The sequence below is a fragment of the Phalaenopsis equestris genome, unplaced genomic scaffold (assembly GCF_001263595.1).
Source record: "Phalaenopsis equestris unplaced genomic scaffold, ASM126359v1 Scaffold000803, whole genome shotgun sequence".
Lineage (NCBI taxonomy): Eukaryota > Viridiplantae > Streptophyta > Magnoliopsida > Asparagales > Orchidaceae > Phalaenopsis > Phalaenopsis equestris.
The window spans coordinates 221,528-235,411 of NW_018165243.1; the positions used below are offsets into that span (position 1 = coordinate 221,528).

General features: G+C 36.1%; 2 protein-coding genes across 2 annotated transcripts in view; both read right to left on the reverse strand.

Annotated features, from left to right (window-relative positions):
• The window catches only part of LOC110031349 (tyrosine/DOPA decarboxylase 2-like), a 14,207-nt gene extending 738 nt beyond the window's left edge, over nt 1–13,469 (reverse strand). Inside the window, 2 exon segments of the mRNA XM_020734513.1 lie at nt 42–842; nt 13,441–13,469. Coding sequence (XP_020590172.1) covers nt 42–838 — 797 coding nt within the window. The 5' untranslated portion in view covers nt 839–842; nt 13,441–13,469.
• On the reverse strand, nt 11,766–13,495 carry LOC110031367 (tyrosine decarboxylase 1-like). The gene is given in 3 exon segments (XM_020734533.1): nt 11,766–12,380; nt 12,472–12,539; nt 12,542–13,495. Coding segments are annotated over 3 exon segments (1,530 nt in total). The 5' UTR covers nt 13,437–13,495; the 3' UTR covers nt 11,766–11,813.
• Nucleotides 13,496–13,884: the final 389 nt, after the last annotated feature.

The following is a 13,884-nucleotide window of genomic DNA, read 5'->3' on the forward strand; positions in this document are numbered from 1 at the left end:
CCCCCCCGGGAACCCCCCCCCCAACCCCCCCCCAACCAAAGCCGATCTCCCTTATGGGGTCCACCGCCCCCACAGCCGTCGTCCCCACCGTGCCACACAAATACAACGGCACCATCCCCGCCGCAAGATCAGAATCCATGGCCGCCCTCACACTCTCCGCCGTCAACGCATACCCTGTTTCCCCGGAGGTCGATATCACCCGCAAGTTCCGCGCCGGGATTCCGACCAACTTCGCCGCCTTCTGAACCGTAAAATGTGTCTGGTCGGAGACGTATACCGTCAGCTTCGTGATCCCTTCGCCGTCGCACTTGCTCAAAGCCTTATCTCTAGCCGCGGCGAGAGTGCAGAGCACCGCTTCGCACGTGCTGCCGTGGATAACGCCGCCGCCGCAGCGGAGGTGCCCGGAAAGGAAGGTTGATGGGAGTTTGAGCATGTTGGCCATCCAGTCCATGACGATGGTTTCGAGTTCAGTGGCGGCAGGGGAAGCGATCCAGGTGAAGCCGACCACGTTCAGGCCGGAACAGAGCAGCTCTCCGGTGAAACCGGGAGTGCTGGCATTGGCTTGGTAGTAGCCATAAAAATTGGGGCTTTGCCAGTGGGTTAGTCCGGGAAAGATGTCTGTTTTGATGTCGTGGAGGATTGTGGTGATGGGTTCGGAGAGAATGGGGGGTGTGTTTGGAATGCGGTCATGGAGATAGCCGGGCTTTACTTGGCTGCGAACAGGGAAGAGCTCTATTTGGCGGTAGTAGTCGGCGATGAAGTCGACGACGGCTTTGGATTCTGTGGTGAAGTGGTCAGGGTCTAGTGGCAGGAATGGTTCGGTGGGAAGACTGCCCATTTTCCTCCCATTTCTGGAGCTCTAGGGAAAGGGAAAGGGAAAGGAAAGGGGACAAGATTGTATTTTTTTCTTGGTTGCAGTCTACCTTGCCGCAATCTGAAATACACCGTTTCATGTGTGTTGAAGATGCTTTTCCCGTAAAAATAGAAGTTAGATAGGTAAAGGCTTGAGATTTGGGTGCTTTTTCTTTTCTCCGCGTCATCACTGGGCTTTTAATCAGGGTTCTTTCTTTCTCCTCGTCATCCACATTTAGTTTATGCTTACAAGGGCACATGAAAGAAAAATATAACTTCCATATACAACATACAATATTTGATTGTCTCATCTTCTATATATATCTATACATGATTTAATCTTAGTAATTACATTTCATAAAAATATGTTGTTCTTGGTATGAAAATTTATTTCGTGTTAAGTTTTAAAAATATTGTATGAATCATATATGCATTTTCATCTGGATGCATTTATTTTCAATAATTCATGGTTGTATTCTAGATTTTCTTGGGACAACCAACGGTAAATCCTGTTGACTGTCCCAAAATCTCCTCAATGAAATGTTATCAGCAACAACAACAACAAAGCCTTACTCCCACTACATGGGGTCGGCTACATGAATCCTTTTTCTCCATTGCGTCATATTTAGTGTCATATTTTCATTTAGTTCTAGTAAATTAAGATTATTTTTTATACAATAAACCCAAGTCTTCCTAGGTCTACCTCTACCTTTCTTAACACAAGTCGAATCTAAAATATCTACTCTCCTAATCGAATCATCAGATGGTCAACGTTTAATGTGACCAAACCATCTAAGACGACTTTCTCTAATTTTGTCTGTCACAGGAGCTACACCAACCCTATCACAAATATATTCATTTCACATTTTATTACGCTTCTCTTTTAAAGGCCAACATTCAACGCCATAGAGCATTGCAGGTCTCATCACCTTCTTATAAAATTTTCCTTTCAGTCTAAGCGATACTTTTCTATCACACAAAAGGCCTGAAGCATTCCTCCACTTCAAATGTAGACCTCCATAATTCAAGTTTTTTCTGACTTTTTCTCTCGTTTTATCCACGAGAAGGATATCATCAACAAAAAGCATACACCAAGGTACATTCTCCTATAGATGTCCAGTAAGATCATCCATAACTAAAGCAAAAAGAAATGGGCTTAAAGCCAATCCCTGATGTAATCCAACATAAATAGGAAATATTTGGTTAATCCTCCTTCAGTTCGAACACAAGTGACAACTCTAGTATACATATCTTTAATGACTTTAATATAAGTCATATCAACACCTTTCTTCTTAAGAACTCTTCAAAGGATATCTCTTGGAGCCTTATCGTAAGCTTTTTCTAAATCAATAAAAATCAAATATAGATTCTCCTTATTATCTCTGAACTTCTCCATCAAACCTCTCAATAAATGTATAGCTTCCATAGTAGACTTGCCCGACATAAATCCAAATTAATAATGAGAAATCTTTGTAATGCGTCTTAACCTATATTCAATTACCCTCTCCCATAACTTTAAAGTATGACACATCAACTTAATTCCTCTATAATTTGCACACTCTTGTCTATCCCCTTTATTCTTAAAAATGGGGACAAAAATACTCTTCCTCCACTTCTTAGGCATCTTTTTAGTTTTTAACATAATATTAAAGAGTTTAGTAAGCCAAGAAACTCCCAAGTCTCCTAAATATTTTCAATCTTCAATTGGGATATCATCAGGACCTACAAGCTTTCCACCCTTGGTTTTCTTTAAAACCCATCAATTTCTTTTTTACTAATGCGACGGTAAAAATGAAATGTTATAATAGAAAAAAAATAATTGAATAATCATTGACATAACTAGAGTATGCTTAAGAGTAAGAAGTTGCCTAAGGAGTTTTGGCCTGAAGTTATTACATGGGCAGTCTAGTTCGCAGATTGAACTCCTACAAATAGTGTCACTAGAAAAGATATTATTAACATCTGATATTTGCATTGGATTTTTACAACGTAAATATTATTGTTGGATTTGTAGCTATTTAGCAGTGCATAATAAATTTTGATATTTGCTGTGGATTTTGCGTCAAAAAATTTGATGAAAAAGTGCTCTGAATACAGTGAAATTTCAATTGGAGCTGCAAAGGATTTTGCGTCGAATTTACGTTTAACAAAGCGACACAAAAAATTTACTTATTAGCATTGCATTACGTCCGACGTGAATTAGACAAAAATCTGATGCACTTACCAAAATTATTTATCCCGCACACTTAAATTTCATTTTTCCTCTTCATGCCTCTCTCGCTCTCCCCTTCTCCCCGAAATTCTCGTAAGCTTCCCCTCTCACCTCTCCCATTTCTTTATCCATTTTAGGTTTTGCTCAAAACCATTGCCTTATGATCCCGACTGCTTATATGCAACAATATAACAATTTTCACTTATATTTCTTTATTTTGCAACAAGAACAAAAAACTTGATCTTGAAGAAAATAAGAATTTAACTATTTAATTTATATATATTGAAATATTACGCAAGCAGACGTATCGTTATCAAATAATATAGGACTTTTGATTAAGACCTGAATATCGAACACATAGGGAAATACACAATATGCACTTTTGAACAGCAAACTTTCTATTTTAAAAAGACAATTACTTAAACTAGAGATGCATTCGCAGTAATTAAAATTCAAATCTTTTTAGTATTTTTGATGTTTTGACAAAAATAATAATAATTTAAAAAGATAACTTGAGTTTATGTAAAAGAAAAAAACTGAATTTGAAAATATATTTCTCCTTTTTATGAATCTGTAATAAGCATATGAATTATGTTGTGAAAGTATGTAAATTGTGTTGTGTCAAATAAAAGAAATTATATTCTTTACCCTTACTAGAGATGATATAAAGAACATTGACTAATTTAAAGTTTGAATAATTTTGAAGACCGGCTAGGCAGGGAAGAAACCAGCTCTCATTCTTGAGTTCCCTCTATTCCCTCCACCCAGGGGCAACATCTCATACCATAACCTAAAATAATAAACCAAGTTGGGGGGTTTTAACCTGTCACGTTAAAGTCTTCTAACTCTACACCCTTCAATTATTATTTTTCTATTTATTTGCATTAAATCATATGAATTACATTCTCATTCATTCAACCTCATGTGATTCTTTCCAATTGTTGACTAAGACAATACCAGCCCGGTTCTTACATGTTCTCACAACAAATTTTAACATCTGGATAGACCAAATCAAGAAGTAAATGAATAAGTAAATGAAGTTCATGGATTTAAATCATCACAACTTCTTCCAACATTAAAGATCAATACTCTCCACAACTTTCATCCAAACTTTAATTACTTATCATTTTAAGGAGAAAAATAATAAAAACTACTCAAAATCTATGGAGAAAACAAAAACACACTTTAGTTTAAAAGTAGAAATTATTGTCAAACCAATAAGAAGTTTTGATTAAAAGCAAAAGTAGTTTAAAATAAAAGAAAATAACTTATCTCAAATCCTCCACCAAACTCTTGAAGTTTCTTTGAATCTCTTCTCTTTTACAACACTCTCAAAATAAACTAAAAACAAAAAGGATAAAGTTAATTTTTGTAGTGCATGAATCTCTCCACAAGATTCTCCACAATCTTCCCAGGACTCGACACTCTTTCCCTCTTCAAGCACCCACTTCCAAATGTCTCAACTTCCTTCTTTTATAAATTTCAAAAGGTGCATTGATAATTCCTTAAAATGTGCCCAATTCGGTGTATTATCCAAAGGATGTCTCCTTTCACATGTCTTTTAATAATATTTTTGTTCCTAGTGGTTATAACCACGATCTTTAGCTAATAGGTGCGTCAAATACCTCTTCAAAATTTGACCAAATGAAGAAAACCGCCAAATAACTACCTCTGACACTAAAGCGTGGGGCCTCTAGCACTTAGACGCGGCCTTATCTGTTTAACCGGCTCTTAAGAGCTGGATTTGGCGCTCAGGCGCCAAAACACTTTAGCACAATTTTCACTTCTTTGCTCCAAATTTGATCCCTTTTCACTCCTTTTAACATTTTTCATCTTTTTACTTGTACTTGAAAGAAAAACACACAAATACCTCTCATTAAAGCGCAATATTTCAAAAACAGGTATAAAAATGCATTTTAAAATACTATCTAATTTAGGTGTATCGAAATCCCCCAAACTTAAAATGTTACTTGTCCTCAATTGACACTTCAATCCTTAAAAACTAATTAAGTATGATATGTATATGAGTTTCTTTAGGAGTTACTAAAATTTAGATTTAGAAATATAGTAGTCCAATTTAGAAAAAATATTCAGTAAATGAGACCAACTTAAAGTTTAGAAATTTTTAATATTAAGAAAGATGAAAATTTGAGTTCCTATCTAATTCAAAAATATTGTAGATTCTTCAAGTTTAGAATTTAGTCCTTCTATTATCTCCACTTAAAAATTTTTATTAAGAATAATTTTATTTACTATATTATATTTTTAAGCTTAAGATTTTTTCAAGTCTTATACTTTAAAAAGATTAAATGTGAAACCAATTTTTGATTAGGCACTATTCCTCAAGCTTCTCCTCCCTTACTTTTTTTTCTTTTTCTTTTATTTTTAATTTTCTCTTTCTCTTTTTTTTTTCTTTTTTTTTTAAGGCAAGAATTACTATATCTGGATAGGTCTTTAATGATTTTGAATTTCACTTCTCCTTTCCTAAAAAAAAGTCATGATATAAATCTTTTACTTATAAATATAATAATAGTTTTTAAAATTATTTTAATAAAAGAAATTTTTAAGTATTAAAAATAAAAGTCTAAATTTCTAAATTTCTCAAAAATATAATTTTTCTTATTAAAGATAATTACTTATATTAAAAATTCTCTACACTAAAAGCTTTTAACTTAAAGTTTTTCTTCATTACTAAAAATTTCAACTAAATTTTCTTACTCATTTCTAAATTCAAATTTTACTTCCCTAATATAACTTCATATACATGATCATTTTTCTTTTAAAATCAAATTCACTTGTAACATGTTTGAGAACAAATAAAATTCAAGTTTTGAAAATATTTTTCATCCCCCCTAAATTTAAAATTTTAATATATTAAATAGGCAGCAAATATGTATAGAAGGAATGAAAATTGAAAGAACATGCTTACAAAAATTTTTATATCCTAAGTATACAAGTATAAAACTAAAAACATGAGTAAAATTAATTTTTGATTAATTTTATATCATTTTCATTTCAATTTAACATGTAGAAATTCAATAGACTTCTAAGTAGTGGGTACAAACATAAAAACAAACTAACACACTAATTTTAACTTCACAGTCTCAACATAAAAACAAACACACTAACAAGATAAAAGAAAAATACAGGGTAGAAGTTTTCTAATTTTAAAATTTTAAAACTAAAGAAAGCAAGATTTTCAACTTTTCAAAAGACAAAATCAAGTTCAATCCTTAACTAACTAACACGGTACTAAACACACAACAACAGTTACTACCCTAGCATTTTAAAACAAACTACTAACAAAACATAACATTACAATACAATTGAACAAAATAACAGTCTCATACATTACAAAATCTAAACTAACACACAAACATACATGTCTCAGTTTCAAAGCACAAAAACACACACATCACATGTCTTAAGTCCAAATAAACACATAAATGCAAATGTAGCTATCCACACTACATAGTCCATAACATAATATAAACATAAAAATAAATCTCATAGTCCTACTCATCATTCTCAGAATCATCGCTATCTCAAACATCTGCAGGCTCATAATCAGGGTATTGTGGATATGGAGGAAATTGCACTCCTGGGTTACCCCTAATGAGGCTCTCCAAAGATGAGTGAAATTAGATGTCATAATCACTTTTTCTTCTATTATACCTATCAGTATGTTCTGCAAAATGCTCTAAATTCTGAACTTTATCAGCGGTATAATTAATATTGTCCATCATCCTCTGTAATAAATGATCTTGGGTCTCAGTAGACTCACCTATAGAAGTAGAAGCACGTGAGGTAGATGGTCTAGATGTAGAAGCAGCAAACGTTTCCATTCCATTGCTCCTTGAAAATCCTCCTCTCCAGCCAAAAATAGAATGTTCAGAATAAGTCTTCACATTCACCTTTGTAATAGGCTTCAAAGGCAACAATACTTCCTTCCATATATTATATCTTACTCTAGCTTGCTCACATAAAGAAAAGATCAAGGAAACAAATCTCAGTCTTGCAGTAGTAACGATAGTGGCAGAATTGATGATAGTCTGATATATCAAAGCTTATATGTTGATGAGCTTTCCTTCCTAGATAAATTAATTTAACATCACTCTCTCTCTCTAGTAACTTCGCTAAGATGATTTGTAGGTAATAGACGGACAGAAATAAAATAGTGTCATGCCTTCGAAGGTGCACTTAACTTTGGCGTGGAAAATTTGACTCTCCTCTCATTTGTGATCTTCGAGAGTCCTCTTCCAACAGTCAAATAAGAAATAATCTCATCTAGCTCCGTCTCAGTCGGACTATAATTTGCATAAAAAATATAAAGTATTTGGTGGTAAATGGTAGAACAAATTGATTACCTCTGATAAAAAATGTACCAACTTTCCTCGAACCATGACTCTATCATCTTCAGCTTCAAGGAGGTTTGCATAGAACTCCCTAACAACAGATATAACTGCAACAACAGAAAAACAACAGAATCGTTCTCACTATCGGCCAACGATCAGATCTTCCACAGATCCACCTGGATTCTTAAAAAAAAGCTCATGGATAAGCTTTCGTGACTGCAACATATCACTGTACCTATCTTGAGTTTTTGGAAAATCAGGTGCTTCTTCCCTCAGAAACGAGCTATCCGAGACGGTTTTTTGTTTCAAACCAGAATGTCAGGCTTCTCATTCAAGCACTATCGCGGAGGCACTTGAAATCCTAAGTGCTACATCCAAAATTTATGCAGATGAAGAGTTGTATCTGTTCGCAGCAGAATTGCTAGAGGACCCGGTCCATAGGGATTTCTTTGTGCTGATGCCTGTCACCTGCAAAGTGGCATATATTCGACGTTTTTATAATCGTTTGAACAATTGATATTTTTTATATTTTTCATCACTAGAACATTTACACTGCATTATCTATTTTTTTCTTTCTAGAGTTATGTTTGTGAACTCTCTTGTACCTCCGTGATATGCCCCTCTACAATTTTTCGAAGCAGGTACAGATTGTCTTTGCTACAATGACTCTTCATAATTACATAAGATGACATCATTCCCGTAGCGATATCGACTTCCATTTGGCCGAAGAGGATGAAGAAAATGTGCCTTCGGAAGCATTTGAATATCGGCTAGGTCAGTCTTTCACAGAAGAAGAGACAGAGGCTTCCATTGCTTTCACTGTAGATGGGGAAGGTGCAAGCGAGATGACAGAGCCGAGGGAATGAATTACTGATGAGATAATATGCCTATGAATGAAGAATTTGAGAATTTATTAGTTGAATATCATTAAAAATATTGCTACACAGATTTTTATTCAACTTCATATTTATCTATTCCATTGTTTTCTTTTTTTTAGTTTTAGACCTGGGAACTATATGAAAGTCATTGAGCTACTTTTTTTGATACTGCAATATCTTGCAGTATTTTTTTAGCACAAAAGATAATGCTGAAAGTAGTTAGCATTTTAGCAGAAGATCTTTATGCATGAGTTTACATTTCTCACACCTAAATGTAAGAAATATTTCTGATTAAATTTACATATACAGCACAAAATTCCCAAGATTTACATAAATAACATAGAAATCTTATATATTTACATATGTTTTTGATGTTACAACAGGCCAGGAAAGATTTGACGATCAAATATATTTACATATGTTTCCAACCAATGTTTCCTGGTTGTAAATAGTTTTAAGTTCAACAATTTGCATTTATAATAAAGTTAATTTTACTGCTGCCTTCTATTTCCTGTTAGTAAACAGTTTTAACTACATGCTTTTGTTTTATAATAAAGTTGATTCCGAAGCTTTAGATACATAGCACAAAATTCTTATATATTTACATATGTTTTAGAGCACATAATTCTTATATATTTTAGAGCACAAAATTCTTATATAAAGTTAATTTTACTGTTGCTTTATTTTACATACCACACAATATTTAAGTTCAGAATTCTTGTTCCGTTGAATTCAAATTTGATTTGAATGGTGTAAATGTAAAAAAGCAAAGTTTAGTTTAAAATCTGATTTGAGTGGTGTCTTTTACAGCATTCTTTCTGTTTAAAATCTGATTAGAAAGATGATTTTTATGTTTAAATTGGAGGGGTTAAAAGAGAAATGAATTTTTGAATATCCTAAATTTGTGATGAAGCAGAATCACTTATATTCTACATTTTTTATGTTGTTTTGGGCTGCTACTACTAGGTTGAGCAGTCATAAGATGAACCATACCAGTAAGTTGAAAATTATGGGTTTTATCTTGTACTTTGACAGTTGAGTGAGATTGTGAGAAATGATTGAGGTTAAGATCAGAATATTATGGAATCAATATCAGTTTTAATTAAACCAAAAATTTTTATTTAATTTTTTTGTTCATGCGCTATAGCAACATTAGGGGAAAGTAGAAAGGCAAGCATCAATTGTTATGTGGTGATGTGCTTTAAGAAAATTATATATAACGTTATATAATTATTCATATTTATATACATGTAAAGATATATAAAACATGTATCATTAATTGTCCCATCTCATAAGCCCCTTCCCGTGAGCTACAGGAAGACCAAAACATAGAGCAGCCTGGGGAAAGGGAAGAAAAAGATTATATGACATTCTGAATGAAAGTGTATTTATAATCAGAGTTCTATGAAATCACCCTATTTTAAATATCCCAATGCAGAAATAATTCCATAACACTTCAATGAACAAGAGTGCTTGCTTTGTAATTATCAATGTTTGTAGTGCTATATTTATAACTTGCCCGAGCTGTACTCAATTATTTTTGTTATATGGAGCTGAAACATGATCATTTGCAAACATACCACTGCATTTACATACATACCACTGCTGATGCATGCCATTGGATCCCGGTATGAAGCTGAGGTTTTTCTATTATTATTCTGTTCTAAGAATTTTGATTCTTAACTCGCGTTGATTTTTCTTTGTGGCAGTTAGAAGTTTGGTGGGTAGGATTCTCACAAAGTTGTGACTGATTTATTAATAGTACTGACATGAAGGTTTGTCCCAAGTAGATGAGATGGAAGCTTTGATATCCAAGCCTTGTTCTTCTCCACATATATCAATTTGTTGTCATTGAATTTTCCACGACTTGACAATTTCAATTTAATTTTATAGTTAAGCTTAACTTTTTGTTGAATTGTAATGGAATTTGTCACAGTTTTGGGCTACCAAACAATATTTTGTATTCTTTTAAATTTTGATTATTTTATCTGTGATGTTATGTAAAGAAAGTTTGTTTTGATTGTCTTTGTTACTTTTGCTATGTTTTTTTTTTTTATGAAACATAAAAATTGTGTGGTATGTATGTGAATTTCTCTAAATATATTTGAGGGAGGAGCTTAGATGAGTTGAGTTAAAGGGAAGCTTTAGACTTCTTTTAGAAATGAGGGTATATGAACTTTCTATTCTGTTTAGAAATGAATTTCTGTTTCAGAAGTTTAAAAAATGTAGCTGTTACAGTCTTCTTTTAAACAGTTTTAACAAACAGGGGCAACATGATCATTTTTTCGGAAATAGCTGCCCCACAGCTGTTTTCACACAGCTACACCAAACAGACAGTCAGTTTCCCCGCAGCAGCTTCCTAGGGCAGTGCAGCTGCAGCTGCGCCAAATAGAGCCTAAGTCCACTCAAATTGGAAAGGAAGTACACCGCATTCCCTTCACTCTCGCGCCTAACGAAATCCTTTTCCGGACAACTCTTTGGCTGAGATGAATCCATCGCGTCCTCGTTGAAATCTTTGAACACTTATCCACTTTTATGTCTAGGACATTAACATGAATAATTTTTTTGATGCTGCATCGAAGGTTGCCCTAACCTAAAAATGCTTTTAGCAAACTTGATATCTGAACGAGACGTATGATGACTATCCTATTACAGTCGTGCCTGGACATTAATGCAAAGAATCTCTTGAAACTACAGTGAAGGGCTCCCTGTATATAAATTATTTTGATAGATTTTGTGTCTGAATAAGATGCGGGAAAATTACGCTACCACAATCATGCCTTAGACTGCGCTCACATCAAAGAGCACAAAGAAATGATCTTCAAGAGGTGTAAAGGAGGTTTTTTTTTTCCAGTTGGATGATGTGTATCATTAAAAATTGAAGCACATACTCGATGTCTCATAGTTGATGACAGTGCCAATGGGGAATTTGTTCCCCTAGACAGTGCTAAATTGATGCATGCCTAAAGGTTCATAGTAATAGAGAAAAGAATTATAGTCTTAACATTGAATGAAAATCCAACAAAACTCAGGTTCTTAAAGAGAATTAAGTAGGAGAAGATACCTTGATTTTTATGTGGAAAATCATAGGAAGGGGAAAACCCGAGCTGTCTAACCTAGTTGAAATATTCTATTTACACGAGTTCACTCTTCTCTTGAATTAGGATTCAAAAATAGAGTTACAAATATGATCATTGTAAATGTATAACAACAGTTCATCAATAATAGTCGTAGTTTGGCTAAATGAATATAGTTCTTAATGATAACAAGTTGTAAGAACCATAGCTGATTGCTATGAAGGCTGTAGTCTACTACGAATATTGTTGACGGTGGCTGTAGTGCCAACTTGCGATATAAGTCATAATTGATTTGAAAATCTATTAATGACCCATCATTAATAATATTAAATCCATTTTTTAATATTTTTTTTATAATTTGATTTCATTTTAAATTATTATTTCTCTTTAATGATAAGTGAGCTGTCTCATAACATGATTTGAATTTGTAGAATGATCTTTAAACTTGGAGTGTTTTGAGATTATAACCACCCAAGTCCTTTGTCATCATTAACAACTCACTGGCCTTCTCCTGAATGAACCTCCATGTCTCCTCCACATGCCGTTTCTCCGTCAACGTGGTGCCAACCGCAAAACGCAGCACAAATTGCCCGCCAACAACCGCATGGGTCATGAATGCCCGCCCACTTTCGTTCACCGAATCAAGCAACCTCCTGTTCATCTCCCAACATTTCCTCCCCCCATCCTCATCAATATCTTCTCCCACATGCCTCAATTTAAAACAAACGAGCGCGAATCTCCTCGGTACAACCACCTCGAACCTCTCATCCTCCGCAACAAGCCTCTCAAAATGCTTGGCCATCTCCACATCGCTCCTAACATGCTCCATCAGGTTAGCCACACCAAATCGTCTGATGACTACCCAAAGCTTTATTGCACGAAACCTACGACTCAGTGCGATCTGCCAATCTTTGTAGTCGATCACACCGCCATCTTCGCTTGCACTGTTTGTCAATATATCCGACTTGATCGATAACGAGTCTACGAGTTTCGCGGCACATCTTACCTGAGATTGACATTAAAGCATTCACTTGATTTAACTTGATCTTCATCATATTCAAATTGATCCCAACAAATGCATTAATTATAAAACTCACCCAAAGGCAACAACAGTCCATGTTCACGAGCAGCCATTTATGCGTATTGAAGCTAAAGGAATCAGCCGCTCCAGACCATCAAAGAACCGCCTGAACTCAGGGCAAATCCCAGCGCTCCCCGCACACGCCGCGTCCACGTGAAACCACGCCCCGAACTCCCTCGCAACCAAGCCGATCACACTTATGGGATCCACCGCCGCCACAGCCGTCGTCCCCACCGTGCCACACAAATACAACGGCACCATCCCCGCCGCCAGGTCAGAATCCATGGCCGCCCTCACACTCTCCGCCGTCAACGCATACCCTGTCTCCCCGCAGGTTGATATCACCCGCAAGTTCCGCGCCGGGATTCCGACCAACTTCGCCGCCTTCTGAGCCGTAAAATGTGTCTGATCAGAGACATATACCGTCAGCTTTGTGATCCCTTCGCCCTCGCACTTGCTCAAAGCGTTATCTCTAGCCGCGGCGAGGGTGCAGAGCACCGCTTCGGACGTGCTGCCGTGGATAACGCCGCCGCCGCCGAGGTGTCCGGAAAGGAAGGTTGGTGGAAGTTTGAGCATCTTGGCCATCCAGTCCATGACGATGGTTTCGAGTTCAGTAGCGGCAGGGGAAGCGATCCAGGTGAAGCCGACGACGTTGAGGCCGGAACAGAGCATCTCTCAGGCGAAACCGGGAGTGCTGACATTGGCTTGGAAGTAGCCATAAAAATTGGTGCTTTGCCAGTGGGTTAGTCCGGGAAAGATGACTGTTTTGATGTCGTGGAGGATTGTGGTGATGGGTTCGGAGAGAATTGGGGGTGTGTTTGGAATGCGGTCATGGAGATAGCCCGGCTTTACTTGGCTGAGAACAGGGAAGAGTTCTATTTGGCGGTAGTAGTCGGCGATGAAGTCGACGACGGCTTTGGATTCTGTGGTGAAGTGGTCAGGGTCTAGTGGCAGGAATGGTTCGGTGGGAAGACTGCCCATTTTCCGAAGCTCTGGGGAAATGGAAAGGGGACAAGATCGAATTTTTTCTTGGTTTCCTTCTACTTTGCCGCAATGCATGAACTTGTGTTAAGTTGATATTTATAGAGTGATAACATGTAGGGGTGTAAAAGAGCGTGTTTGGCTCGTTTATATTTCGAGCTTAAAAAATGTATTTGTGTTCGGCTTGTTTATTTAACGAGCCGAACACGAGCTATTCACGAACAAAGAGTCTTTTTAAAATCTCTAAATATGTAGTCATAAGACATAAGTCAATAATGGTTTGAGCAAGATTTAAAAATTATTATTACGAGCAGCCATTTATGCGTATTGAAGCTAAAGGAATCAGCCGCTCCAGACCATCAAAGAACCGCCTGAACTCAGGGCAAATCCCAGCGCTCCCCGCACACGCCGCGTCCACGTGAAACCGCGCCCCGAACTCCCTCGCAAC